This window comes from Pezoporus wallicus, unplaced genomic scaffold (assembly GCF_028554395.1).
Source record: "Pezoporus wallicus isolate ANWC-B61680 ecotype Strahan unplaced genomic scaffold, APGP_CSIRO_Pwel_v1 contig_2492, whole genome shotgun sequence".
Taxonomy (NCBI): domain Eukaryota; kingdom Metazoa; phylum Chordata; class Aves; order Psittaciformes; family Psittacidae; genus Pezoporus; species Pezoporus wallicus.
This window is the reverse complement of record NW_026637796.1, coordinates 2,921,532-2,947,167: the sequence shown is the minus strand read 5'-3', so window position 1 is coordinate 2,947,167 and position 25,636 is coordinate 2,921,532. Positions and strand designations below refer to the sequence as shown.

At 37.9% G+C, this 25,636-nt stretch overlaps 2 protein-coding genes across 9 annotated transcripts in view; one reads left to right on the top strand and one right to left on the bottom strand.

Annotated features, from left to right (window-relative positions):
- The window catches only part of CUNH4orf19 (chromosome unknown C4orf19 homolog), a 267,441-nt gene that overhangs the window by 52,054 nt on the left and 189,751 nt on the right, over positions 1 to 25,636 (top strand). The window lies entirely within an intron of this gene.
- RELL1 (RELT like 1) lies at positions 1,940 to 24,928 on the bottom strand. Of its 2 annotated transcripts, none has more exons than XM_057407621.1 (7): positions 24,753 to 24,928; positions 13,548 to 13,790; positions 11,701 to 11,772; positions 10,339 to 10,396; positions 7,544 to 7,783; positions 6,670 to 6,857; positions 1,940 to 3,185 (listed from the first exon to the last, which is right to left on the bottom strand). In XM_057407621.1, exons 1-6 carry the CDS (start codon positions 24,838 to 24,840, stop codon positions 6,677 to 6,679), a joined length of 882 nt encoding a protein of 293 aa, XP_057263604.1. In that variant the 5' UTR covers positions 24,841 to 24,928; the 3' UTR covers positions 1,940 to 3,185; positions 6,670 to 6,676. The 2 variants fall into 2 exon arrangements, with proteins under 2 accessions (XP_057263604.1, XP_057263605.1); XM_057407622.1 differs by lacking the exon at positions 1,940 to 3,185 and adding an exon at positions 6,105 to 6,183.

The following is a 25,636-nucleotide window of genomic DNA, read 5'->3' as shown; positions in this document are numbered from 1 at the left end:
TATACATTAAGACTGTGCAAAGGCGAAGTTCCACAGAATGGATGCAGGCTTAAAGAAGTCACAAGCCAACTTAAGAATCAATACTTTTTATTTACTGCTTGGTAGTACAAAAGTTGTATATAAACTATTTTGTTAAAAATACATCTGATATGCAAATTTAACAAAGGCAGACTAATATGGCAATATCCATACCCCTACAAAATAGCAGAGTGTAGTGTTAAATGCACTTCAACAGGCACAGTTTCTAAATCCTCTTATTGAAGTAACAATGCACAAATTCAATTCTTGCACATATCAGGTCATGTAATACCTTATGTATTTTATAAAGGTAAATAATGCGTTACATATCCAACCCATTTTCATTTCCTTTATTCTACATATCTCCAATGGAATCGAAATAGAAACTACTTTTAAATTAAGTAAAAAAATACATATTTCTGTTTCAGCTTTCTTCCATCTTTTTGGCAAATTTACTTGCAGTACTAACCCATCATGTATCAAAGCATGACAAACAATGTTATCAAAATAACCCCCGTTTTTGTATTTAAAGCTTTTGGAACAGTCTATAACTGTGTATTTCCTTTGTGAGAGTTACTCAAATAGCTTGGTTTTGCCAGTATTCTCTTTTTCCAGTAACATTTTATACTCATAGCTCTCAGTCTTTTGGAAACTGAAGCTAATTAATATAACCAATACTAACTAAGTTCTTCTAGAAATATTAGCTCTTCATATAAATAATTAAGTGAAGCTTGGAGGAAAAAAAAAAAAAAAAAAAAAAAAAAAAAAATCAACAATATTAAATGTATTCCTTTAAGGCGAGCTTGGTGTTTACCTGAAAGAGATTTCCTAAGTAAGATTTAAATTAATGGGAGCAGGGTTACTAAAATACTCAAGTTCCAGTCCTGGCTGAACAGTTATTTTGGGTTCTCAAGGACAAACAGTATCTCTAAAAAATACAAATTTTAAAAGGAAAAATAAACCATTTCATCTTTTCAGAACTTTGCTTGATTATGGGTTGCTTTGGGGTTTGCTTGTTGTTTTCCCCAAAATACAGCACTGGTGAAACGTATATATTGTTAAGTGTATATATTGATAAGTGTGGCCAGCAGGTCAAGAGGTCTCCCCCTCTACTCAGGTCTCATGAGTACTATGTTCAGTTCTGGGGCCCCCAGCACAAGAGGGATATGGACCTGTTGGAGTGAGTCCAGAGGAGGCCATGAAGATGATCAGGGGGCTGAAGCACCTCTGCTATGAAGACAGGCTGAGAGAGTTGGTCTTGCCCAGACTGGAGGAGAGAAGGCTTCAGAGAGACCTTACTGCAAACTTTTAGTACCTAAAGGGGCCTGTAAAAAGCTGGAGAGGGACTTTTTACAAGGGCATGTAGTATCTGAACAAAGGAGAATGGTTTTAAGCTGACAGAGGAAGTTTAGATTAGATATTGGGAAGAAATTCTTTACCGTGAGGGTGCTGAGGCATTGAAACAGGTTGCCCATCACTGGAAGTGTTCCAGGCCATGTTGGACAGGCCTTTGAGCAACCTGGTCTGGTAAAGGATGTCCCTGCTCATTGCAGGGAATTTGGAACTAGATGATCTTTAGGGTCTCTTCCAACCCAAATCATTCTATGATTCTATGAAGTCCAGATAGTATCTCATGGATACAAGTAGAAGAAAGACCATCTGCAACACATACTTTCAGCAAGAGTGAAAATAAACTTCATGTTTCCTGGGAAGACATGCGAGTATCTAATATATAAGCATCGAGACTAAAATTTATCTTTTTACACACTTGATTGTTAACACTGTGTAAACTGATGAAGAAACCAAATTCTCAGATATGAAGGAGAAACAGTTTAGAGCAACTGGACTGAAAGGATTGAAAGTATGAATTTAAGATAAATCTATTTCAATGCAAACACTGATTTTCACTGAGGAAATACAATAGATTAAATTACTTTATAGTTCTTAGAATATACTGCAATCTCCACTAAAATGCATTACATTAGAACTTATATTCTTAGGCACTCAGAGCAAATGATATTTTTCAGTTTCTATTACACAGCAAAGTTTGCTGAAGTATTGCAAAGATTTGCCTCCCCATAACGAGTAACAGGACAAAGCAGAAATCATGATAAGCTGACACAAAGAATTAATATCACAGAACCATCACTGGTATTTTTAGCAGTAAGTCATACTTCAAACATGGAGGGAGTGACTCAAGATTTCAGTGCCAATGAAAAAAAAACTACCCTCAGTCCAATAAAGCCACTCTGAAGTACTTTAGCATATACCCCAGAAAACTTTTTATGTCAGATATTCCATATCCTTATCTAATGTTTGAAATGTGTTGCCTTAGCTTAATTAGGAGCCTGTGGATAAAAACAAAAAAAAGGCAGAACTATTAGACATTCTTCAAACACAAGCGAGTAGGTACAAGAAAACGTGAAACAAGTGGCCTTGAGGAAAGTAAATTCCCAATAGCTTACACAGCTACATAGAAAAAAATGCTGTTCAGCCTATGTCAAGTAGTAAGGGGGAGTAAGGAGAAGGAAGAAAACAATTTGACTTCTGCATATAACTAAGCCACTCTAACGTGAAGCAACCTTTAGAGTCCAAGGGCTTACGTACTAAAGGCACACATGCAGATTTTGGCTGACATAATGATCTCCCTGTATGTTTTGCTTAGCTACTAGTGGTTAGATTAAAAGAGTATTTTCATCTTCCAAAGGCTTGCTTTTATCTTCAACAAACACTTGTCAACTCTGGAAGGGCAAAACAAAGGAGAAAAATCCAGATGGACTAGAGGGGTGAACACAGTTTATCCATAGGGTAATCATATTACATGTAATACTGAGCTCACTAAAAATGCTTGTCTAAGTTTAAAAAAAAAAAAAAAAAATTAAGATTTGGTAAGTCTTTTAACTTTCCTGTCCTAAACCTTAGGTTTTCTCTCACAGATGAAGCCCAACATTTGATACGAGGCCCACAAAAGTCAACAACATTTAAGTGTCTAAATCTTCATGGCTTTGCACCAGTAAAAATCAGTGTTTACCCTTGCATGAATGCCATCACAGAACTTGTAAAATGCAACAATGCCATAAATACATTTCCTTAAATAGTATACTTCTCTTGGGAGTTTTCAGTTTTTTCCAAAGTGCTAGCGAACAAGTTTCTTCTAAAAGTTCCACCTGCAAGAGAAGAACAAAAATAAGCCTAAATAACAGAACTAGTTTTAGACTGAACATACCACAATTAAAAAGTTAGCAGATGCTCCGAAATGGGGAAAAATGCCACAATCACAGGAAGTGGTTGCCGTGCATTGCAAGTTTAGCATGTGAAATCCTAAAGGAAAGAAACTGAAAATTTACCTGGCACTTATGAAAATGATGGACAAACACATGGACAAACTAACAAATCACATCACAGTGCAAAGCACACATAACTTTGAAAGGATACTAGGAACGAAAGATGTTACATAGCTTCACTGCACCAGTACTTTAAGTTTTTGTTTACCCGTAGCTTACAACAGATGTGCAAGAGCTCAACTCAAAATTCTGACTTCAACCATCAGTCTGTCTACTACTTTATGTGCCACTAAGCATATTCTAAATAAACTTAAGTGATGAAATGGAGTCTGCTGAGAACACGGACCTTGGAGACATGGAGGAGACATGCTACAGCTTCAAATGACACAGCCAGCAAGAACTAGGATAAGCTGAAATACCATAGAGGTCACTTTAAGAAAATACTTGAGAACATGCCAGTTTAGAAGAAAAAAAAAAAAACCTGAACTCAAAAGCAGCAGTGAAAACAAGCAACCAGCAATATTATGTCATTCAGGTACTGCCCAACTCGGGAATACCATTTCACACAGGAACTCTCAAGTAACATCAGTTAAAGTCAGGTCACAAAGCACAAATCTACTGCCTCAAAACGCTGGAACAAACCTTTTCTGTCAACAGTTAAATACACATTTGTGTCTGCCTTCTTCCTCTGCATCTGAAGATCTGAGCCAAATTCTCCAAAACCATTTGCTTTCTATAGTAAATTTATTGGCTGAGGGTGCAGAAATCTTAAATGACACTTATCTGTTCGGTTTCTGTAAATGAAACTATAATGATTTATTACAAGTCTGAAGTAGTTGAGTAAAGGTCTAACTACTACCTTTTTACATGTGAACAGCTTTTCACAGCAGCGGACAAAAACTAATCTAGAGCCATGCTAAGGAGCACTGTCATAGTCTTTCAAGAAAGATCTGTTTATTTTTTTGTAGTGCACATCAAACAAGCCTGGAAAGTTTCCCAGATGATTTACAAAACAGCTCTGTTGGACTGGAGAGACCTTTACAAGAGATTCTGCTATTAGAACATTTGTTTTCAGAAAGGGCAATACTTTAATCCTAAGGGAGGCTCTACAATGAAAAGCTGCCATAGTATAGCTATAAAAAAAAAATTAAATGTCTATCTATCGTATCTCCCTAGAGAACTGCTTACTTTTAGATTAAAGTAGTCATGGTTTAAATTTAGAGAACAACTTTTAGGTAATTACAGGGAATATATTTTTTATTTATGAGAGAACAAACTAGAAAGAAAACTGGACTACAAAACATCTTTAGAGTCACTTTAAAATACGATTTTTTCCTTTTTTCTATATCAAAGTGCACTGGAATTAGCTTTATTTTCATATATGCCTTTTTCTATTTCAAATGTTTACAGAGACTAACTAGTCTAAGTAAAAACAAATATTACGAACAGTCTGATCATGCTAAATTTAGAGATACAGGAAAGAAAGAATAGTCACAGGAGTAACAAAACAATTAGCTGGCTATGAAAATGTCAATGCAGCCAGTGAAGGAAGAGGTTATTTCTTCTTACATTTAGCTAATATTGATTTTTTAAAGGAAAGAACACCAACAAAATAACTGCTGAGTATCAGGACATAATTCTGAATCAGAAAGTAAGAGTGGTTTGTCTTTCACTGACATCTGCAGATCCTTTGCAGATTAAAGAGCAGCAGTAAGTCAGCAGCCACTAGAAAGCTACAATTTGCCAAAAATTGTCATAGAACAAAATACAGAAACAAAATACTTAGTCGTCTTTACAGCTATCTGTAAGGATGCTGTATACACCTGCAAGGCAGCTGTATTTACACTGGCTTTGACCAGCATTTGTCCAGTTTGGTCTTACAGATGCCCAGCAATAAAGATAGGACAGCTTATTTCAACTTCTTAATTTTTGAAACCTCAACTCCACCTCCTTGCAAATTAGCTCACTGTTTACTTTCTAACCCACTGAGCAAGAAGAATTTACTTCATTACACTCCACAGCCTTTTAAACATTTGGTAACATACCACATCTCCAAGTCTTTCTTTTTCTGTGACAGTGGTTCCAAATAAATTGGGTATAATTTAATGATAAGGCACAGAGTCCAGACAAACACACACTCCTTAGGTCAACAGTCCTAACTGTGCTGCCAATAGCAGTTGGTAGGAAGTATCCCAATGCATACCAGTTCTCTACTTTGTCTTCCTTTCCTGATACAATTACAGAATGTCTTAATGAATAAAAAACAGATATAAAGAAAAGGCCACATCTCAAACCTTGGCTTTTCAAATTTAACCTCAAGACACTCAAGGGGGTTTGGGTCTTGTTATGCTGTTAAACATACACAATTTCCACTGGTGCATTTCCCTTATATCTGAAGTTCCTAAGAGTTTGAAATGGACTGAGCTGCCACAACATGACTTTATCTGTTCTCTCAGCATACAGAGATTTTGGCACTGTGCACTTTGTTCAATGTCTTCAAATCTAGTGCCCTTATCACCCCAGAACCCCTTTTTTCCTAAAGGGAAAGCTCTGTATTTGAAATGCATTTATGTAAAATCACCTTTCCCCTTCAGATGATCAGTCAGTGTGTCATCAGTTAGAAGCAAATCACATTGACTTACAGGGGCTTTTCACCCCAGCTGTTACCAAAAAAACAAACCCAAAACAAAACCAAAAACAGTCAGGGGTGCATTCCAAAGCCATGCTGGACACATTGACATGCTTCATGGGGTACCTCAAGCAATTCACTGAACTTTGATGACGCACAAGAAAACCCCAACCTCCTTAGTAACCTACCTAGATCCCTGTGATATGAGCATTTTCATGTGTCTCCATTCTTATTAGCCAAAGATCCACTGATCTATCAGAGAAGTACCTTGTAAGCAGTCACTTACATAAAAGCACACAGTACAAGGCAGCAAGCATAAGGAAGAAGCACTTAAGTTATTCCAGTGATGCAGCTGTCAGCAGCATTTGCTTCTTCTGGGTAATAAACACATTGCCACTAAATCTGAAGCACCACTTATTGCAAAAATTAATATGCAGATGTTTAATTTTTTGGACCTCTAATGCCACCCTCCACAAAGAGTTTATTTCAACATCTACTCTCATTACAAAGCCTAAATAAACAATTAGATAAGAATTTGGTGGATAATTTAGCCTTTACAAATTTCTCATTAGCTGAGTGAGCAAATACAATTTTTGCAAACTTCTGTAGAAACTTTTTAAATTAAAAGATGAATTTTCATGCAGAACTGATACATTTTCAACTTCATTTCTCGTTATCAATTACCTTCACTTATTTGACAACATACAACTTTCAACACGAGTTCCCACTGTTTGTTACCTGCAGTTTACTCGGAGCTTCTTCTCTCTCGCACCTCCTGTTTCACAGGTGTGGCAGGCACTTCAGTGTCCTCCTGTTTTGCAGGTGTGGCAGGCATATCACCATTGATACTCTCCACACCGGTAACAGACATCAAGCTTTTCCGTTCTTTGGAATTAGATTTGTGCTCCACTTTTGTGACTCTAAATCTGAGGTAAGCAAAAGAAAAGATTCATTTGTATTTCCTCAGATTAGTTAGATTGCACTCAGTACCCATTGTAAGGACAGGAACATGTTTTCAGTTCCTCAAGACCCTCAGAGCTGACATCCACATGGGACCAGCTTCACTTCAAAGCAGTCTTCCTTCCCATTACCTACATGCACTTATAATACTCACTATTGCTAAAATCACACTTTCTCTGGGAATTATGTTTTCATGCAAAATCCACAGGTAGCATACTACTTCTCAGAGGAGTAATTTTCTAAGACAACTACAACATAAGCTAGGAATTAAAAATAACAAAACAGAATGCTTTCTATAGCTCACACTTACTTGAAAAATACCAAATTCAGAAAGAGGAATTTATTAGTGTGCAACCCTTGTTTCTTTTTAGCCAGTATCAATAGAGCAATAGCTATGGATTTATACCCACAGTAAATCCCCATCTATTAAAATAATAATAAAATAAAAAAATAATAAAAAACAACAAACACAAAACCCAAACAACCAACCCATGTTTATTTCTTCCAGAAATAACCTCAGTCTAATAGTAATAGGGTTACAAAAAACAATCACTGATGCTATAAACAGCGTAGAATCAATAGATACCTGATCCAAAATGGGTCACTGTATCTTCCCTAAGAAAACCATACAATAAAATGACCCAAGCCTTACCTTCCCACAGAAAGGACTGTAACTTCTCCAATACGACTTCTTCTGTGCTCTTTAGATTTATGAGCTGGCTTTATGAGGTGCCATCGTTTGTGGCTACAACGAGTACAAACATCCTGTTCTATTGCTCCTCCAACAGTATGGAAGTGATGGCCTTTACAGCTGTGTTTAAATGGAATAACACCAGGTGACAAAGGAGATCCTGGACTTGCTGGACTCCCAGGAGAGGTAGGAGATAAAGGGCTGTAGGAAAAAGAATAAAGGAAATTTAGTGTTTACTATAACGTCCTGATTCTTAAGAAGGAAAAGAAGAGTAAGATATAACCTTCAGTTATGCCTGTGAATAACTAACTTTTTCAGGGACCGTTTATTTGTAAGGATGTCTGGTTTAGGTCTCCCTCCAATATCCTATTTTTGCAGTTAAAATCACTTCCATAAATTAATTCAGCTGCAGTCATGTGGTTAAGATAATTAACACAAAGGAAAAGGAAATGTAAAAAAAAAAAAAAAAAAAAAATCAGGCTAAAAGAAAACAGTTTACCTGAAATTATACTGATGAAGACATGTAATCAGCTCGTTAAATTCACACTTGGAGAACTATGGAAACTATTTTAGTGTTGTTACAGTATCCCCAAGAAATCACAAAAGAGCATTGTCCTACAACACTGCAAAGAGACAAAACTATCTACCATGAAGAGAAAAAGACTCAAAAGCCAGATAATCTGGCTTAAGCTTCAGAAACACTTACTTTTTTCTTAAAGTACTTTGAAAGAAAGAAAAAGCAGTATAACCACCAAGAAGTACCTATTGAGAACATCTGATTGATTCAATCTGATTTTCTTCTAAAGCAGAAAAGCAGGCAGCATATAGAGAAACCAGAAGATGTACTTTTTTGGACTTCAGCATCAATATTGATACCATGTTGCAACACATTCTCCTAAATCAAGCCTCTCAGTGCATTAAACGTGAAATTTCTGCAGCTTAAGGTAGCACACCTTGTTTGAAAAAAAAAAAAAAGGAAATACCAGGAAATTACATATTAGTAGCTCACTATGAAACTGGAAAGGCACACTAATGTGGTTATTCTGTGATGATATTCAGTGTTTTAATAGTTCCTTGCATAATGGAATAGAAGAATAACTAAAGTACCCATAAACTTTGGGTCACCCATAGTAACTGTAGAGGACAAGATGAGAAATGAGGATGATCAGAAGACAGCATGTGTATAAAATACACAGTCACACATACACACACACATAAACCTTATTAAAAATACTGGCTGTATTGCAGGAAGGACAAAACAAGTTTCAGTGCTTTAGCAGAAAAGCTTTATAAACCCAGATTACAAAGAAACTAGCCAGAGGATCATTCTGCAGAAAAAGGTGAAGATCACAAGCTAAACATGAATCATTATGATGTTGTTGCTAAGAAGGACAATTTTCACAGTGGAAATAACAGGAGTATAACCTGCTAACCTAGGGTTACATTACTCAGCATTAATCATGCCTCAGCTGATCATTCCATCCAGTTTTGGAACTGTTATTTCAAGAAAAATACTATCAAACTGAAGAGACTCCAAAGGAGAACAGACAAACAAAAGAAATAAAATATGCCATAAAAGACGGGAGTTACTTGGATGCTTATTTTCAAAACAAAAATATCGACAAGAGACATTTAATGGTCTTCAAATACACAAGAGAATGCTATTAAGGGAAATCTGTTCAACCTCTGAAGCAAAGACAGGAACTAATGGCTTTAAGTGGCAGAAGTGAAGATTTTGCTTAGCCATTACTTTTCATATCATTAGGAAATGTTTCATAGTGCATCAAACTTAGAAAAAAATACAGTGGATTTGCACTTAAGTTAATAAAGCTTTGGGAGTATCTATCAGAAATTATATAATTATTTTCCCCTTCCCTTTACCTTTTGTATTTTAATTCACCACTGAAACAATAGTTAAAATTCCCAAAATAACATCACATATACCTACGCAAAAAGACTGAGTTAAATTCAAATATTTCTGCTGCACCATAAATTTAAAAATAAGTCCTGTACTTGAGAGTAACTCCTTAAATTCATTTTTTTTCTACAATAACCAAGCCTCTTAGCGTTAAACAGGGGGTTTAACAGTTTAAACGGTTGCATACTCAACCTTTTGTTTTGCTAAAGCTACACACTCCTACTTATTTTATTAGTGATACAGTACTATTTGAACCTTCATCTTCTCTACCTTGAACATGAACAGAGGGTTACATATGAAAAGTAGAACAGTACAGGTATTAATTAAAGGTACTTACGTATAGATATACATAAATAATGCATCTGCAATTCAAGGGATGAACTACATTCTCTATGTAATTCTCTAAATGTGTAGTGAAAAAAGTAAGAGGTGGGTCAGCCAACGTATATTACCATGATTATAAAGAAAAAAGTAAACCAGGAGACAGAGAAAGAAATGTCTATTTCAAGTTAGCATCCATACAAAAGAACCAAGTGCTGCTTATGTTTTTTCAAATCAGAGGAACTTTGGACTAAGCCAAATTGTAACTTCACAGTGAAGTAAACAAGTATTGCAGCCTCTGTAAATACTTAACCCAAAAAGCAATGAACCCGTATCACACACCTAGAACACATAACCAGAAGAGCCAGTTACTAACCCAGGGCACACATTAAAACCGAGTGACTCAGAGACACCATAATCAACATAAATCAGTGGAAATCGACATACTGTCATCTTAGCTGGCAAATCAAGGAACTGATGTACTCAGGAAATATGCATTAAGAAGATGAGTAATTACCTTTCAGGTTCAAAGACACTGCTATCTGCCACCATGGCCTTTAACACATCAGCATTTGCTGAAATGAGAATAAACAGAATTCTTCAGAAGTGCACAACTCTAACCTCAGAAAAAGCAAACAGCAAAATTAAAAGTCCTCAAAGAAACTTCACTTAGAAGAAAGATGACTGCATCATGCATATCTCCAAAAAGGCACAAGAGAAAATTATGCAAAAAAAAAAAATTTTAATATAATTCTGTGTGATTTTCTTAACATGAGCTACCAAAAGTACAGTTCATATTGCACTCAAAAGCACCCAATTAAGCCATGTAACACAGCCATCTACACAGCACTCCCAGACAAGGTCTCTGAAAAATTTAAAACATCCACTTGACCACAGGATTATCATCACCTCATAGATATATAAAGCAACTGCAGATGAAAAACACTGGTTTAATTGAGCCCTACAAAATGCAAATTATCCATCAAAAACAACCAATTGCTCACATATTCTAAAACACATACGGGCTACACTTAATCCCAGCCTCCATGAAAAATACACAAACTCAAAGCCCTGACAGTTAAGTAAAAAATTCAAACTAAAACAACAACAACAAAAAAACAACAACAAAAAAAAAGAAAAACCAAGAGAAAAACAAGAAAAAAAAAACACAAACCAACCCAAAAAATACAGCTTTTCCAGAGGACTAGTCTTCATTCAAAAATAACACTCAGAGCTAGCTCAACACTTCAGAGAACTTCAGCTTACACAAATGTAAAATTAAAAGGCTGCAGGTTCTTGTGCTATAAAAACATGCAGTCTCCTAAATGTTTCTTCTACTAGGCAAGTAAGTTCTGAACTAACCAAGCATTCCATAGGCTGCTTAACTTTGATTTTATTTTTGCAGTCATATCATCTTCTTTATCCTTCATTCTACATGCACAGCACATAAAATTAGTGCTCGTCTACCCTTTAGTCTCAGTTATGCACAAACCTTTCAGAGAAGAGCTGCAAAAATCATTTCAAGACAAAAAGTTTAATATGGTCAAAAAAAAACATTTCCACATGCTTTAAACATTGCCACTAAGAAAGCAACCTTGGGTTTTTCTTTCACAAACAAAAAAAAAAAACAAAACAAAAAAATCAAACACCCAAATAGTTACAGTATCAAGAAATTCATGAACCAAACTTACCATACAAAATAATTCTCAGGTAAACAAAACCTTCCCTACTTTGTTTGAAGTTATTGCCTTCTAAAGGCAATCTCAGAGCTCAGCATGTACAAAATGGTTAATAAAAACATATGAACATAACATACTTCAGAATATGTGAAAAAAAACTTGTTATGGAACACCATGTCTTGAACAACACAATACTATACCTTCATTTTTCATAATGTAGTTAACAATTTGTCCCACAGTGTCGCTATTCTCATGTATTGTTTCATTCATTTCTGTGCAAGGAAATAAATATGTTATGAATATCTTGGGCTTTCAAATCAAGAAGTGAGTTATTTTAAAACAAAGTAAAAACAAGACCCCATGCTAAAACCAAAGCAAACACCAGAAGAAATTACTTCAAAAGACAGACAACATCTATTGCCACTTCAGAGTGAAAGCTGAGAGAAGACTTTCTAGTCTTCAGAAAAAATACGAACATAAGTTTGTGGAGTCTAGACATCAGCTCTAACATACTAATTTAAGACTTGACTAACTTGAATTAAAGTTGAATTTTCAAAAGCATATGTCAAAACTCCTGCTATATTTAGTAAGGAAGAAACAAGACAGCAGTATTTGTCATCCTAACAATAGGGAGGGAAAACAAACAAAATCATTAGTCTGCCCAAGTCAGTATTTTAAAATAGATATTATCATCTTCCAGAATAAGAGGGATTCAATTTCAGCTTTTCACCACATTTGATTTTTTGCAGGAGCAAGCAATTTAAGAAAGACACCTTACGACTAAATACTTCTGGAATCAATTGCACCTATTAACAATACTGGAAGCTTCCCCAGAAAAACTTCAGAAGGCAGAGAAAGATGGGAGAGAAAAATGGAACTATGAGGAGGCACAGCTCTGCTGTTTCCAATCATTATGACTAGGTTTAAAAATAAAAAAAAATCAAAATAAAAGTAGTATCACAGGATTGAGGCAAGTTTGATAGGTGAGATCCTAAATCTGCCTCAGTACTAGTAAATTAGGGGCTTCAACATCTCTGTACCCATGCTCCATCTTCATTCTAATACAGGCAACTTTGCAATGCAACTTTGAGCTACCTCCCCAAGACCTAGAAGTTATCCCCCTATCATGACTGCTCACCTTTCTGTTACCAAGCAGGTGAACTAACAGATCAGCCTGTTCCATTCCCTACATGCATGCCCCAGGCAGTAACTGCTTAAGAACATGCTAACACATCATTACTATACCACACTGCTCTACCCTTACCACACAGCCAAAAAGTGCGAAGTATAATTTGCACTTATTATAAACCTACTGACAGTAATTAACTAGGAGAAAGGAAGAAGCCCAAAGTATTTACAAGTGACTTGACACTTATATTTACTTAGCCAAATGCTATAGTGACTTACTACAGCCCTTCCCAAGGGATAGCATTCTTTTCTTGTTTTGTTTTCAAGTAAGAGTAGATGGAAATAAGGAACCATAAAAATAAAAGCACAAACAAACATTAGAACAAAAAGAAGTATCTTTAGGAAAAAAATAAAAGCAGTACACATTACATACAACAGAAAGTAGACAGTAAGTCCAAAGGCTGTTTTATAATGAGATGGGAGATGAGAATGACAGCACAACAGGAGCAAAGACTGCTAACACAAAACTAAGATTTTAGGCTTCATGTGGCAGGGCTTTTTATCTCTCCTCAGATGAAATCATGCATAATAATATTTTGTTGCTAAAAGCAGGTGGAATGCAGAAAAGCAATCTGGCGACTGTGACTGCAGTGTACAGCTGCAAACAAACATACTGGACACTTTGATCCCTCTGTAAGCTCTTAACTGATGTTAGAGGACTTGCATGGGAAATTGGAACACTCCTAGTTTTGACTGGCAAAGATCAAAACCCAACGGACATATAATGGTAACAAAAATATTTTCCTTAATATTGTTTTGATGTCAAATATAGACAGAGAAATGACAGAAGTCTCACAATAAATTATTCCATAGTAGCTGTAATGTAGAGAAATAGGAAGTTATTAGACTTCTTGATTACCTATTTTTTCATCAAACTTTTCTTCCTCTACTTGTTCTGCCTCCGTTGTACAACGATATCCTTTTTTCTTCAGGACATGACAGATCAGGATCCCCAGGAGACCCATGATGAAGAAAACAGGAACCAATGCAAAAGCAATATATTCTAGGTGTTCAGGCTTGCCATCATTGCCATCAGTCTTAGTTGTCAGAGTAGTTGTCTGTAAGTCACTGCTTGACAAAAACTGGAAAAACTCTCCATTACCTATGCAAATGAATAAACACAGGTATTACTATACTCTGTAAATCAATTCAAAGCATTTAGAAAATTGCAAGCATGAATAAATCCCCTAGCATCAATGTGATGTACCTTATGTGATGACTTGAATGGGCAACACATACTTCACTGGCTGCGAAGCCACACCTGTAACGGTAGACATTCCCTCTTCATAAATGATTACAAGACATCTAAGGTCCAAAACCCTCACATGATATTTCTCTAACATAAGAGTGAAGAACAATATTCTAGCCTAACAGGCTTGTGAGCTCAATAAAAGGGCTCACATATTTCACAGAAGTGTACCACCACCATTGCTCCTTGTCCCCACCACTGAGGAAAATGTGATACCATTTCTCCAGTATTAAATTCATGCCAAATTGCTAAAAAAAAAAAAAGAACATGGATTCCTCCCTAATATGTAAGCACAGGATTCTGAACTGACCCTTGCAAAGCAGTATCATCAGGTGTGAGAGAAATACCATGATGTTTTTCTTAATAGTGGGATTTCACAATACGAAAGAAAAAAAAAAAATTACTCATCAGCATAAGATAAACTCACTTCCCTTGTTTAAGATTCAGAACCCATTTTGTATTTAAACTTGAAACAGGATGAGAAAAAGGCTTTATGTTTTGTTTCCAAAGAATCTAAGTTGCAGCATACACACTAACTTTAGACTCACAATTACGCATTTTTGTTTCAATTAAACTCCGAATTTAACAGATGTATATATTCCATTCTATAGACTGGGCTTTTGAACTACCAGAAGTACAGAATACTCACATTAGAAGGGACCTTTGAAGTTCATTAATCCAAATGCTGCTAGAAGTGGATCTGATTAGATCAGGTTGCTCAGGTAAGCTCCATCTGAATGATGGACATTTCACCACATTTCTGGGCAACCTGTTCTAATATTTGCCCACTTTCATGGCTAATATACCCAGATAAATTGAATTCTCAGTACCTTCTCATATATAAAATAAAAAGCTGTTCAATTTGTCCCTGTTTCAGCTGGGATAGAGTTAATTTTCTTCCTAGAAATCCAAAAATACACATTTGCATACCCAAAATTCCTTCTGAGCCTCTAGGGTTTATACACACTCCCCACCCACATAAAAAGATTTAAATATCACTCTTCCAACATACAAGAATATTGCTGTATTTCTACCCTCTATTATTACTCTCCACTTCAACTGAAAATACGTTTTTTTTGAGTAAGAAAAAAAAATGACAATAAAGACAACCGATAGAAAAAATTTCTAACACTATTTCAAGATATTTTCCATCTTGTATTAAAATGGTCAGGGAAATTCACAGTCATTCCATGAATGAAACTGGTTAAAGAAACAAAGATCCATCAAAAAAACATTTATGACAGTGATGCTTTCAGAACATAAATGTCTAGAACAATCAAATCACTCCCTTACACAAAAAAAAAAAAACTAATTGAAGCCTCCAGAAAATTACTGAAAGACTCTTATTTCACAAACACCTCTACTGCATTAGCTGTAGAACTAAGCTGTATTTAAAAATACCAGTAAGGTGACAGACTGAAAAGAAAATTCGTTTAAACCTGTAGTTAGGTATTTAGCCTAGCTCTTTTCATATCAAAACACTAAGTCGTTTATTTTTAAAGTATTCCTGAATTTTTCAGGACAGTCGTGAATTGTCACTTCAGTAGTACATAGTACACAAGACTTGCTCAAAGTGAAAAAAGCACTGGAAGGAACTTCATTGAAATAACAGTGGATAAAACCACAATCAGCAGCAAGAAGAAAAGGTGTGCTAAAAGCATTTCTCTAAACTAGTTTTCTAAACAATAGCAGAAATGCAGACAAATTGTAAGAAATGCAAACAAACCACTGAACAGATCACAAGGCTAAATGTTAAAATCTCAGGATGTTTGCTTTGGACAAAGCCAGATGGTCTAGCTTACTCCCAAACACAAAAGAGAAAGCTGTTCACTTATAAGAGAGGCCAGCATTCCCACAGATAACTGTATACAGAATTTACTAGACAAATTAAAGCATCTAAAGGTTACTTATGCCTGAGTAGGACAACTGACCAACATATACAATTTAACACTTTCAGGCTGCAACTGTTTTACACTACAAAGAAACAAGAGACAGGAATGGCTTACGGCCATAATCATATAACTAAGGAAGTTGATCTTACATACACTTAATTTCCTTTCTAAGAGTTTATAATTTACATTTTAATATACCAAAATATTTTTTTTTGTTGTTTGTTTGGGGGGGTTTTCGTGTGTCGTTCCACACCCCCAACTCATCAGGTAGAAACAGGCACAAAATCTCCCATTTAAGCAAAGCACCTTAATTTATTTCCCAAGCAGGAGAAAAGCCATCATACCAAAGTAGTACTATTTTGATTACCACAACATCTCTGAATCTAAGAAATCCAACTTAAACAGTATACATCACAAACTCAGAGATGTATTAATAGATAAGCACCCTTCAGGTTCAAACAGAAGACAAAAATAGGCAGGTGCTTTGGGCTTTGCTTGCACATTAGTCATTTTAAGAACAAATGGGAAAGACCTACAACACTAAGATCAACCACCACTCGCTACTCAAATTAATGGGTAGAAGGGCCATGAGATCAATCTGACTTGACTTTCTCAGTTTTCTACCTCTCTCTGTGGAAAGAGAGGCATTCATTCCCCAAACAAATAACACATTTCAGCGTTTTCTCCATAACCACAGTAGGTTAAATACCCACTACAAACCTAAAGCAAGTGGGTCTTACAGACTAATACACCTAAAACATACTTTCCTAAAGTAATTGTGGTAATATGGAGGCATAGTCTCAGAGTATGTTCCAAAAATAAGGCCAGGATGATTATTTGTTTAAAGAAGCATAATGTCCTATACAATTATTTTTAAATCACCAACTTGAAACCCCATCAGCTTGATGCAGCCACTGAAAACATATATACAATTTACAATACAAAGCTGATTCAAAGCTGCATACAATCAGAAGACAAATTATACAAAGAAAATTGGAAAATGAAACCCAAATGCTATTAAATGTTCACAGCAAACAAAAAAAAATTCTATAGAAATCTGAACCAATCTCAAATTCACAAACAACTCCAGTGACTGAGATGCATCACATTTTCAGAAACACAGATCACTGCTGAATGTTGCAAATCAGTGATCACTGCAATTGCTAAATACCATCCCCACCCTGCAAAAAAAAAGCACACCATCAGAAACTCCTCAGGTTCATATTCCCAGCACACCTAATATATAGCACCTGTAAATGCTTGCATGGTTTGAGTTCCTTTGGTTTCAGTTTTCTTTCTCTAGCTACACAATCTGTTTCAAGATTTAGCACTTCCTCTCGGACTGCCACTTGAAACACCAATGAGAAAATCTCATCAGATACAATCTAATCTGCAATCTAGACAAATTCTCAAATGACAGATGCAACACATACAAGGTAAAATAAAACAAAAAAAAAATAATTTAAAAAAAAACTGTGCCTACACTCTTTTGTGTGTTTTTTTCCTGACAGAAGCATGTTGGTAAAAACTTAGTTTATCAAGTGCATACTCTGTAGCATAGTTTAGCCCACTACTTGGATTAAGATTTAAAGACTTTCTGAACTAGGCAGGGAGACATACTCATAAGTATTTTTCCGATTTAAAAATTCATTAGCAGAGATACTCCAACATACCAGACCAGGTAGATAAGACTGTGTGATTTTTCTTCAGTTGTAGATACCTAAAAATCTAGCTCTCCCATTAAAATTCAACAAGATAAACAACTTTATTTGCAAGGTATTATACTAGTAAAACCTGAAATCAGTAATATTAATAATATACATAACTTGCAGAAAGTCCATAAACTGCTTGATGACATTCATTTTATGTTCAGAGATGTAAAAATTCAACAAAAGCAAACACAAAAGTACCCCAGAAGTATTTAGCTGTATCAAATACTTGGTAACCTTATAAGCAGAGTGCAGCACCCAGCTTTCATTATCATACACAGCAAGATGTCTGCCCTCAAAGACCTCAACAGTTACAACATAATGCAAAACCAAGGCATGTCTAGCTAATGAGCAATATATTTTATTCCCCAAGTCACAGCTACATCATTCATTGTATGCTCCCTATTCTTCTTCCCCAGAGGCATATTATGCTTATTAACAGACTTGATAGTCTACCTCATTCTCATGATGTCTGGTGTTGCTTCACAACGGTTTTTAATGACAACTTCTGCACATAGCAATCTTCCTTGACTCAAGTCAATTCCTATAGAAATTAATCTGCTTTGGTGATTTGCTGTCCTGGCATTTTTATATACCTGTCACTGTATACCAGTTTACACATTAATATTACTTGAAGATGTGATATAAATAAAAAGGTTTAGGAGCAATATTCAGCATATTTAAAGTGACACTTAAAGCTACACTTTGCCACAAATTGCTATTAATTCAGATCCTATGTACTCTTGTTTGCTTAAAAATGAGTATGTGTTAGGTATTGAACTTGAGAATTGCCTGCCCTTACTTAATCTTAACCTAAAAAGTAGATATAAGGACAGTCAAACTCAGCCAAGTCTTTTATACTGGCTCTAATCAGTCCTAGTCTGACATAGTGTTCTTTCAGCAATGGCTCAAAGGATTTTTTACAGCACCTTTATGAAACAGAATATACGAGGAAAACGTTCGCATATGAAAGAATATTTCATCCTGCATTAAAATGCAATTTTTACGTGGCCTTGACATATCTATTAACATTTTTCTTAAGTGCTGTATTCCCTCCATATCAGTAAAATAATGGCTGACCACAAAAATATTCCAAGACTAGTGTCTTGAAGCCTGTGAGAAGAAAGGAGCAGACCACATAAGCGAAGGTATTGCTCTATAACAAACTTAAAGGGTAAAGAAAGTTTTATAAACTCACAGAAAAGAGAGAAGGGAGCAGTTTAGAAAGGTCATCTCACTTCATCCCACTGTCAAAAAGCAGGATTAACTGTACCTAGACAACCCTCTGCCAAGTACGGCTACAGATCCTGCAAAGACAACAGCTTGCACTCCACGCCTATTTTCTTTTTCACTACAAACAGAGGGTGAGAACAATTCCTCCTTTAGTATCTACTACCACAATATCTGATTTTGCTTGTACTGGTATCTGCAGTTACAGAATTACTCTTTCCTTGGTTTTAGCTGCAGGTACTCAAAAAGATTTCATACTTGGCACAATCACCAGAATCTCCCCAATGTCAGCCTCAGTTACCTCAAAGCTTTGCCTTTAGTATTGATCTAAATAGGCAATTCTCAAGCTTTTCATAAAGCACATGAGACACCTCTAGAAATATTTAAGACTGGATTCTTGAAAAAATAAATCATTTTTATAACAAAGATCAAACCTGTTTAGTTGTTATATAAGCAATATAACTCAACATTAAAATAATGCACTCTATTTATTTTTCTAACTCTCCTGTACTAAACTCAAGCATAATCTACATCTAGCTGACTACTTCAAGCACATTCCAGCTGGTTTTGTATTGTTTAATTTACAGAAAGCAACCCATAAACAATGATGTAAGCTCTTTGCTCTACTGATAAAGAATCCTATTTGGTTAGTCTGGATTTTGTCCATTAAACCCACGCCATTTATTTCTTATGGCATGCCTTCTATAGAACTTTGTTTATGTTTTAAGAGTTTGATTGTTCTAGCAATCTACCTGCTAAAATAAGTACACTCATTCACCATCTCCTCTGCTATAACGTTCAAGAAGTTACAGGACCGCATTTCCTGCTTTCAGGCACAAAAGCAAAATGCAGCTATCAATCTCAGAGTATACAGAACAAACTATTGTTGGCCTTAATGAATATTTAAAGAAATTAAATGTGGTCAACATACAACCTATTTAAGTACAAAACAAACATTCAGATATGGCATATGATATGCTTTAACATCTCAGCTAAGCGTAGCTGGAAAACATGTCTCAGTAGCAATATCGGCTTATGTGTTTATCTCCCTCCCCACCACTAATGTGCCAGTTCACCACCCACTTGTGGAAAAAGACCAATCACTCAATGTTCGAAGTAATTTAGACAGAATACGATTTGCTTGGGTGTGTTTTCTTTTTCTTTCTTCCATACCTGGATCACTTCTAGTTCAATTCACCATGGGGACCTACACACTGTTTAAAGGGCACAACCAAAGGACTGCTTAAGCTGGCAAGGCCACAAGGAGGAATAGTCAGGCATCTGCAACTTCAGCTCACCCTGCAAGGAAGAAGCACCTGATGATCATACCTAGTGCTTCATCTTCTCCTGGATCTAGGGGAAGCAGACTGAACTGCATTAAACTCTAAAGACACTTCTTACCTCCAAGCTGAACATCTAAGGTGGATAGAAGCACACTTGGATTTAAAGCATTCATGTTAAGTAAAATAAAAAATTTGTTTAAATGATAAATTACACACTTTTAAACTCAGGCATAAAAATAAAGCTTGTTGATTAGCTAAACTTCCTACATACATACTAAATACCTCACTCTCAAGAATTTAAGAAAACTTTATTTTTAAAAACTTGCTAAGGTAATGAATTTTTAATGAAACTAATTAAATGCCAGAAATGGCCACCTTATGTCCCTTGGCATTTCAGAAGTGGTGGATATTTTCTTAAAATAAAGCAGGTCTAAACTATCTATTTATTTTAATTCAGTACATTCAACTTATTTAGATATAAAATAAAGCATTCTACTAGAGCTGCAGTAGAGCTGTTATCAAAGTCTAGTTCATTTTGTCAGACTCTAAATTCATGTGCTTAGCAGTGAATTTACCTAGAGCCCCGCTGGTAATTACGTACTGATTTAATACTGGATTTTAGTCAGTTTAAGGATAGTAAATTTAGCCAGAATGGTTAGCTGCAACTTGGAATTAAATGTACCTTTAAAAAGTTATCCAATGTAAACAGTATTTATCTGTTCTGGACACTACAGTAAAATTGCCTATGCATACCTAAGCAGATGAAATAACAAGCAGTTTCAATCAGAAGTCAAAATATATCACTGCCCAAAACAAGCACAAAGACATTTAGAAAATGTTTGGGCTTCCCTGTCTTACTAGTAAGGTGGTAGCTACAGAAGAGACCAGGCAAACTAGACAAGGCCGCAAAGAACAAGTTAAAAAAAAAAAAAAAAGTTAATTTCCTAGAGGAGAAACCTCTTAAGTGAAGAAAACCTGTTGCCTACCATTTGCTGGCCTATTGTTCAAGGAAATTGTACTTCAGGGAATATGCACCAACTGAATAACAAAGGAAAAACACCTATCATTGAAGAGGAACATTCAACAAGTTTGTGAATTCCGCTGAACTTCTAGCTTCTTTGTAGTAATCAGAACGTACAGCCAGAAGTGAAATAAGCAGGAAGTCTGATGAGAAAAAGGAAGCCACATGATGAAAGAACATACTGACAACTTAACAGTACTGCCAATTGCCTTAGAGGTTAAGCAAGGTTAAGATTTGCTATTAAGAACAGACCTCAAAACCTTCATTAGATTTGTCAAGAGCAGTATCTCAACAAAGCAAGCAGAAGGATCAACCCTGGTTCTTTAAAGCTCTTCCTAACTGCACTTAGAGAACCCTCGCAGCAAGATACACGCAGCAAGTCTCAGGGATGGGTTACCCGAATGTAATACCCAACAACCTCCTTGCCACCCAGCATTGTGTTCATAACCATAAAACTGCAAATGTTTCACAGCACCTCAAGCTGAAGCCTGCTTACAGTCCTTAAAGGAGAAGTCTTTGACCCACTGAAGTGACCACAAAAATTGTGATTGTCAGCAATTTTTGCAGTAGGTCTTGGAAAGAGAGCTTTCTACTCTGAACTGAGAGATAAGTCTCCACCTTGACAAGTTCTTTCTTAATCCTTATTTAGTTCTGAACTACATGCCCTACCAACACTTTGAGTAAGTTGTCTGCACAAAGTTTTAGGTGGGTTTTCTTAAAAGCTTGAGGGTGGGGTGGGGATTTAGGGAGGAGACATCCCACATGTAAGGGTAGGTCCTACTGACAGCAAACTATAGCTGAAAGCATTACTGTATATTGCACATAAACCTCAGCAATTTTAAACCATGGCAATTTCTACACTCCCAGACAGAGCCTGTTAGGAACCAACAAGGAAGACCAAACCTAGTAAATCATCTCATCGGTCACCTAATCAGTCCGAACAATCACACCATGAATGCATCTGACATTAAGAATTCAATGAGAAAACAAGAAGAGTATGTAGAGTTTTATCATGTTCAGAATGGGAAAAATTGCAATACGAAGGGTATGACAGAGGCTCAGTCCATTCCTTGCGAGTGACACAATACAAGGTTGATAATGCTGCAGAAACACAGACAGAGACAAAAAAACCTGCGTTTCCCTATTTAACAGTGTTAAAATTGGAGTGCTTGTGGTGTAATTGCTTTGGTCACTACTTGCACAGCACACAGCTCCTACTGCAAAAAAAAATACACAGACACTGATGTTTTGCATCTGTGCTGGAAAATTTCCCCTCAAATTTCAGTTTTCAAATAAAACATGCACATAAAACATGCACTGGATGCAGCTACCACACACATTTAGTAAAGCAAACTTCACCTGTTTGGCTGTTTAAAAAAATAACCAACCTTCCTTCACACCAGATACAATTCTATATAACGGGTAAATTTACAAGTAGAAGCAGCATCTAGTGAGCAGCAATGAAACCACACACATCATATCACATTTATGCAAACTAACAGCCACACTAGTTTAAATGAGTTAAAACCCAATTTTAACCCAAACCAGTATATCTGCCGTATCTTCACACAGGAAATAAACTGACAGAAAGCATCTGGCAAACTCACAGCAATAAGAAAATTCTTTCATAGCTTTACACACTTCCTGCTAGACTTCCCAACTTCTGGATTTAAAATTATGATCCTCTTCATCTACATGAAGAGCCATAGAATGGTTAAGGTTGGAAAGGACCTTAAGATCACCTAGTTCCAACCTTCCTGCTAGGGGCAGGGGCGCCTCACACTAAACCACGTCACCCAAGACTCCTTCCAACCTGGCCTTGAACACTGCAAGGACCAGACTTAATTACTGCTATTGGTATTAAATCCTACCAATGCACCAAATCCTACCAATGGCACACTAACAATCCTCCAGCAAAACTGCCTTCAAGCTCAATAAAGAAATCCTGAGTATAAATATTTGTTAAAAGCCAGTATAAGCCTATGTGTACACATCCTTTGGTTTACTAAAACACGTTTACACTCTCTTCAACATGCCAGCAGTAGGTAAACTGTACACTCATCTCAACATGTGCCAAAATACCAAATAACTATCAAAGAGCAAATTAATTTTTTCTATATTAAAAAATATTTTACACTAAAGCAACCGAGAAGGAAAAAAAAAATATGGTAATGATCAAGGACAGAAGAAAACTCCATAATTCCTCTCCTCTAACCTCTGCATAGAAAAACTGAAAAAAAAAAAAAAAAAAAAAAAAAAAAAAAAACATTAAAAAAAAAAGCCAAAAAAAAACCAAACTAAGGCCTCAGAGAGCACTGGACACCAGTCAGCATAAATTTTAAATTCAAGGAGCTTAAAATCCTTCAGTGAAATCAATTAGCTGGGGGGGGGGGGGGGAGGAGGAGAGGTCTGATAACGCTAGCATCTTTCCCACCATTTTACTCTTCCCACTTGTGCCTAGTGGTATTCATTTCTTTCCAGTGCCCCAAAGAGAAGGATGACAAGCCTTCCATTCCTCTTGGTTTCAGAAAACAAATAGCAGGTGGCAGATTCCTCAGTCCTTTCGGACAGAGCCAACCTGCATCAATGATTACATTACGAAAGTAAGTATAGGAAGACTAGAAACATTTATTGCTTAGTTTTATGCTAAAAAGCCCATGTTAACTGTTTCCACTAAGTTTACTCTCAAACAAGCAGGTACCCTCTTGTCAATGTCATACCATTCGGAGGCAATTAAGCTGCTTAAGTTGAAAATCACGCCAGGTAAAAACGAGCATCAACTTAAAAAGAAACGTTTAAGCATAGACAGCACACAAAAAAACCACTTCAGACTACACAGGCAACAAAATCTGCTTCGCTTTGAGATTATTAGTACCATAACATTTGTGGTTATCTATAAACAAAGAAAATGTCACTTGAGACTAACTTCCCCTGGCGCTTGTCTGCGTGCGACTGCTCTTCAGAGATCTTAGGGATTACTGCCAACTGGATTTCCAAAACCTAAACGCTAAAAGCCAAGTTTACTCTCACAATAGAGGGTGAAACAGAACCAATTCTCCCATGCATTTCTACCTTGCGAGACATCTGATCCCAGCTTGAAGTGAAATCAACTACGGAGGAGCTACCAGACTCCCTCTGTGCAGCTCATTAGGAGGTTTTTTGTCTTTTCCTCGCAACTCCAGGCTATTCCCGACTGAGCTAACAGTCCGCGCGGGGACTGCCGCGACACCAGAGCCGCTCGGCATTCGGGCGAACGCAGCCGGCCTCACCGGGAGAGACCGGCCGCTACCACCGAGAGCGCCGACCTCCTCTCAGCGATCCGTTCCCGCCGGGCTCCGCGGGCCAGGCCGGAGAAGGGACACGCTCCAGTCCTGATACCCTGCGGCGGGCCGCGGCACGTGGCTCAAAGGACAGGTACCCCAGAGGCACCCGCCTCGGCCCCGCGGCGGTGAGGAGAGGCTCCCGGGGGAGAGGCAGCGGGGCCAGCCGAAGCACCCGAGCGACGGGAGATGTCGGCAGGGCCCGGACACTTGCACCCCCCGACGAGGTCACAGCCGGTGGCGGGAGCCCGCGGAGAGGCTCAGGGGCCGTCGGCGGGGAGCGAGGGGGCTCCCGGCTTGAAGCTTCCCCTCCGACAGAGCTCCCACCCGCGGCGAAGGACCGAGGCCGCAGCGACCCACCGAGAGCAGAGCGGTTGCCCAGCCAGGCACCTGCCGGGCCCAGTGAGGGAGCAGTCGGCGAGATCCCGGCCGTCGCTGCCGGAGCCATACCCAGCGCCTCTCCCGCGCTGTCTCCGCGTTGGCAGCCGCGCTGCCACGGCCCGGCCCGGTCAGGCCCAGCCCACCGGCGGCGGGGCGCGCCCTGCCCGCACGACGCCTGCGCGAGGTCGCCGAGTCGGGGCGGTGCTGGGACGCCAGGGTTTGGCGTTCGTGAGGTGGGCGGGTTTGGCTGGTGTGGGGCAGCTGCTATGGCCGTGGCGGGGACGTCCGAGGCTGCGGCTGCTCTGTCTGACCCCTGGTCTGATCTTGCGGTGGGCATAAGGCGTTTCTTAGGCACTCCTGCGGGGGTAGTTCCGCGGTGTCCCCCGGCCCCAGAAGCAGTTCAGTATCGTAGCTGGTAGAGGAGGGTTTATGAGCCCGGCCCCTTCAGCCTGGGAAAGGCAATGCTGGGATGCAGCAGGGAGGCAAGATAGAGATGGGGCATCATTTCCTAACGGACACGGGGCAGGCTGAGCTGACTTCTTGCCCCACTTAACTCAGCCATGTGCTGCAATGGCTCACAAGCACCCGGAGTGCTGTGCCACCATCGTGAAGTTGGCCGGGGTCTCTCTTCCACCCCGGTTTAGGGGTGTCCTTGAGACCGGTTCCTCTCAGCTGTGGCCACAGAAGGCTAGTCTGCCATTCTGGTGGCCATGCTCACCATGCCGGGAGCACCGTTCCTGCCAGGGTGTGGCATTGCACAAAGGCTGAGGAGCTTACAGCAAAGACAGTTCTGCGTCAGGGGCCCTGCTCCCCAGCACCTGCAGGGAGCTTGTTTGTTGTAAGAGCTGCACTGGAGCTACATG

What these genes read in the sequence shown, in the direction of transcription:
- RELL1 (XM_057407621.1), bottom strand. Translation starts at nt 24,840, where the DNA reads ATGGCTCCGGCAGCGACGGCCGGGATCTCGCCGACTGCTCCCTCACTG. An exon ending in AAAGTTTGATGAAAAAATAG is followed by an intron (nt 11,773 to 13,547) that starts GTAATCAAGAAG and finishes TTCCTTGCACAG; the next exon opens with AAATGAATGAAACAATACAT. An exon ending in ACAGTCCTTTCTGTGGGAAG is followed by an intron (nt 6,858 to 7,543) that starts GTAAGGCTTGGG and finishes TGCTTACCTCAG; the next exon opens with ATTTAGAGTCACAAAAGTGG.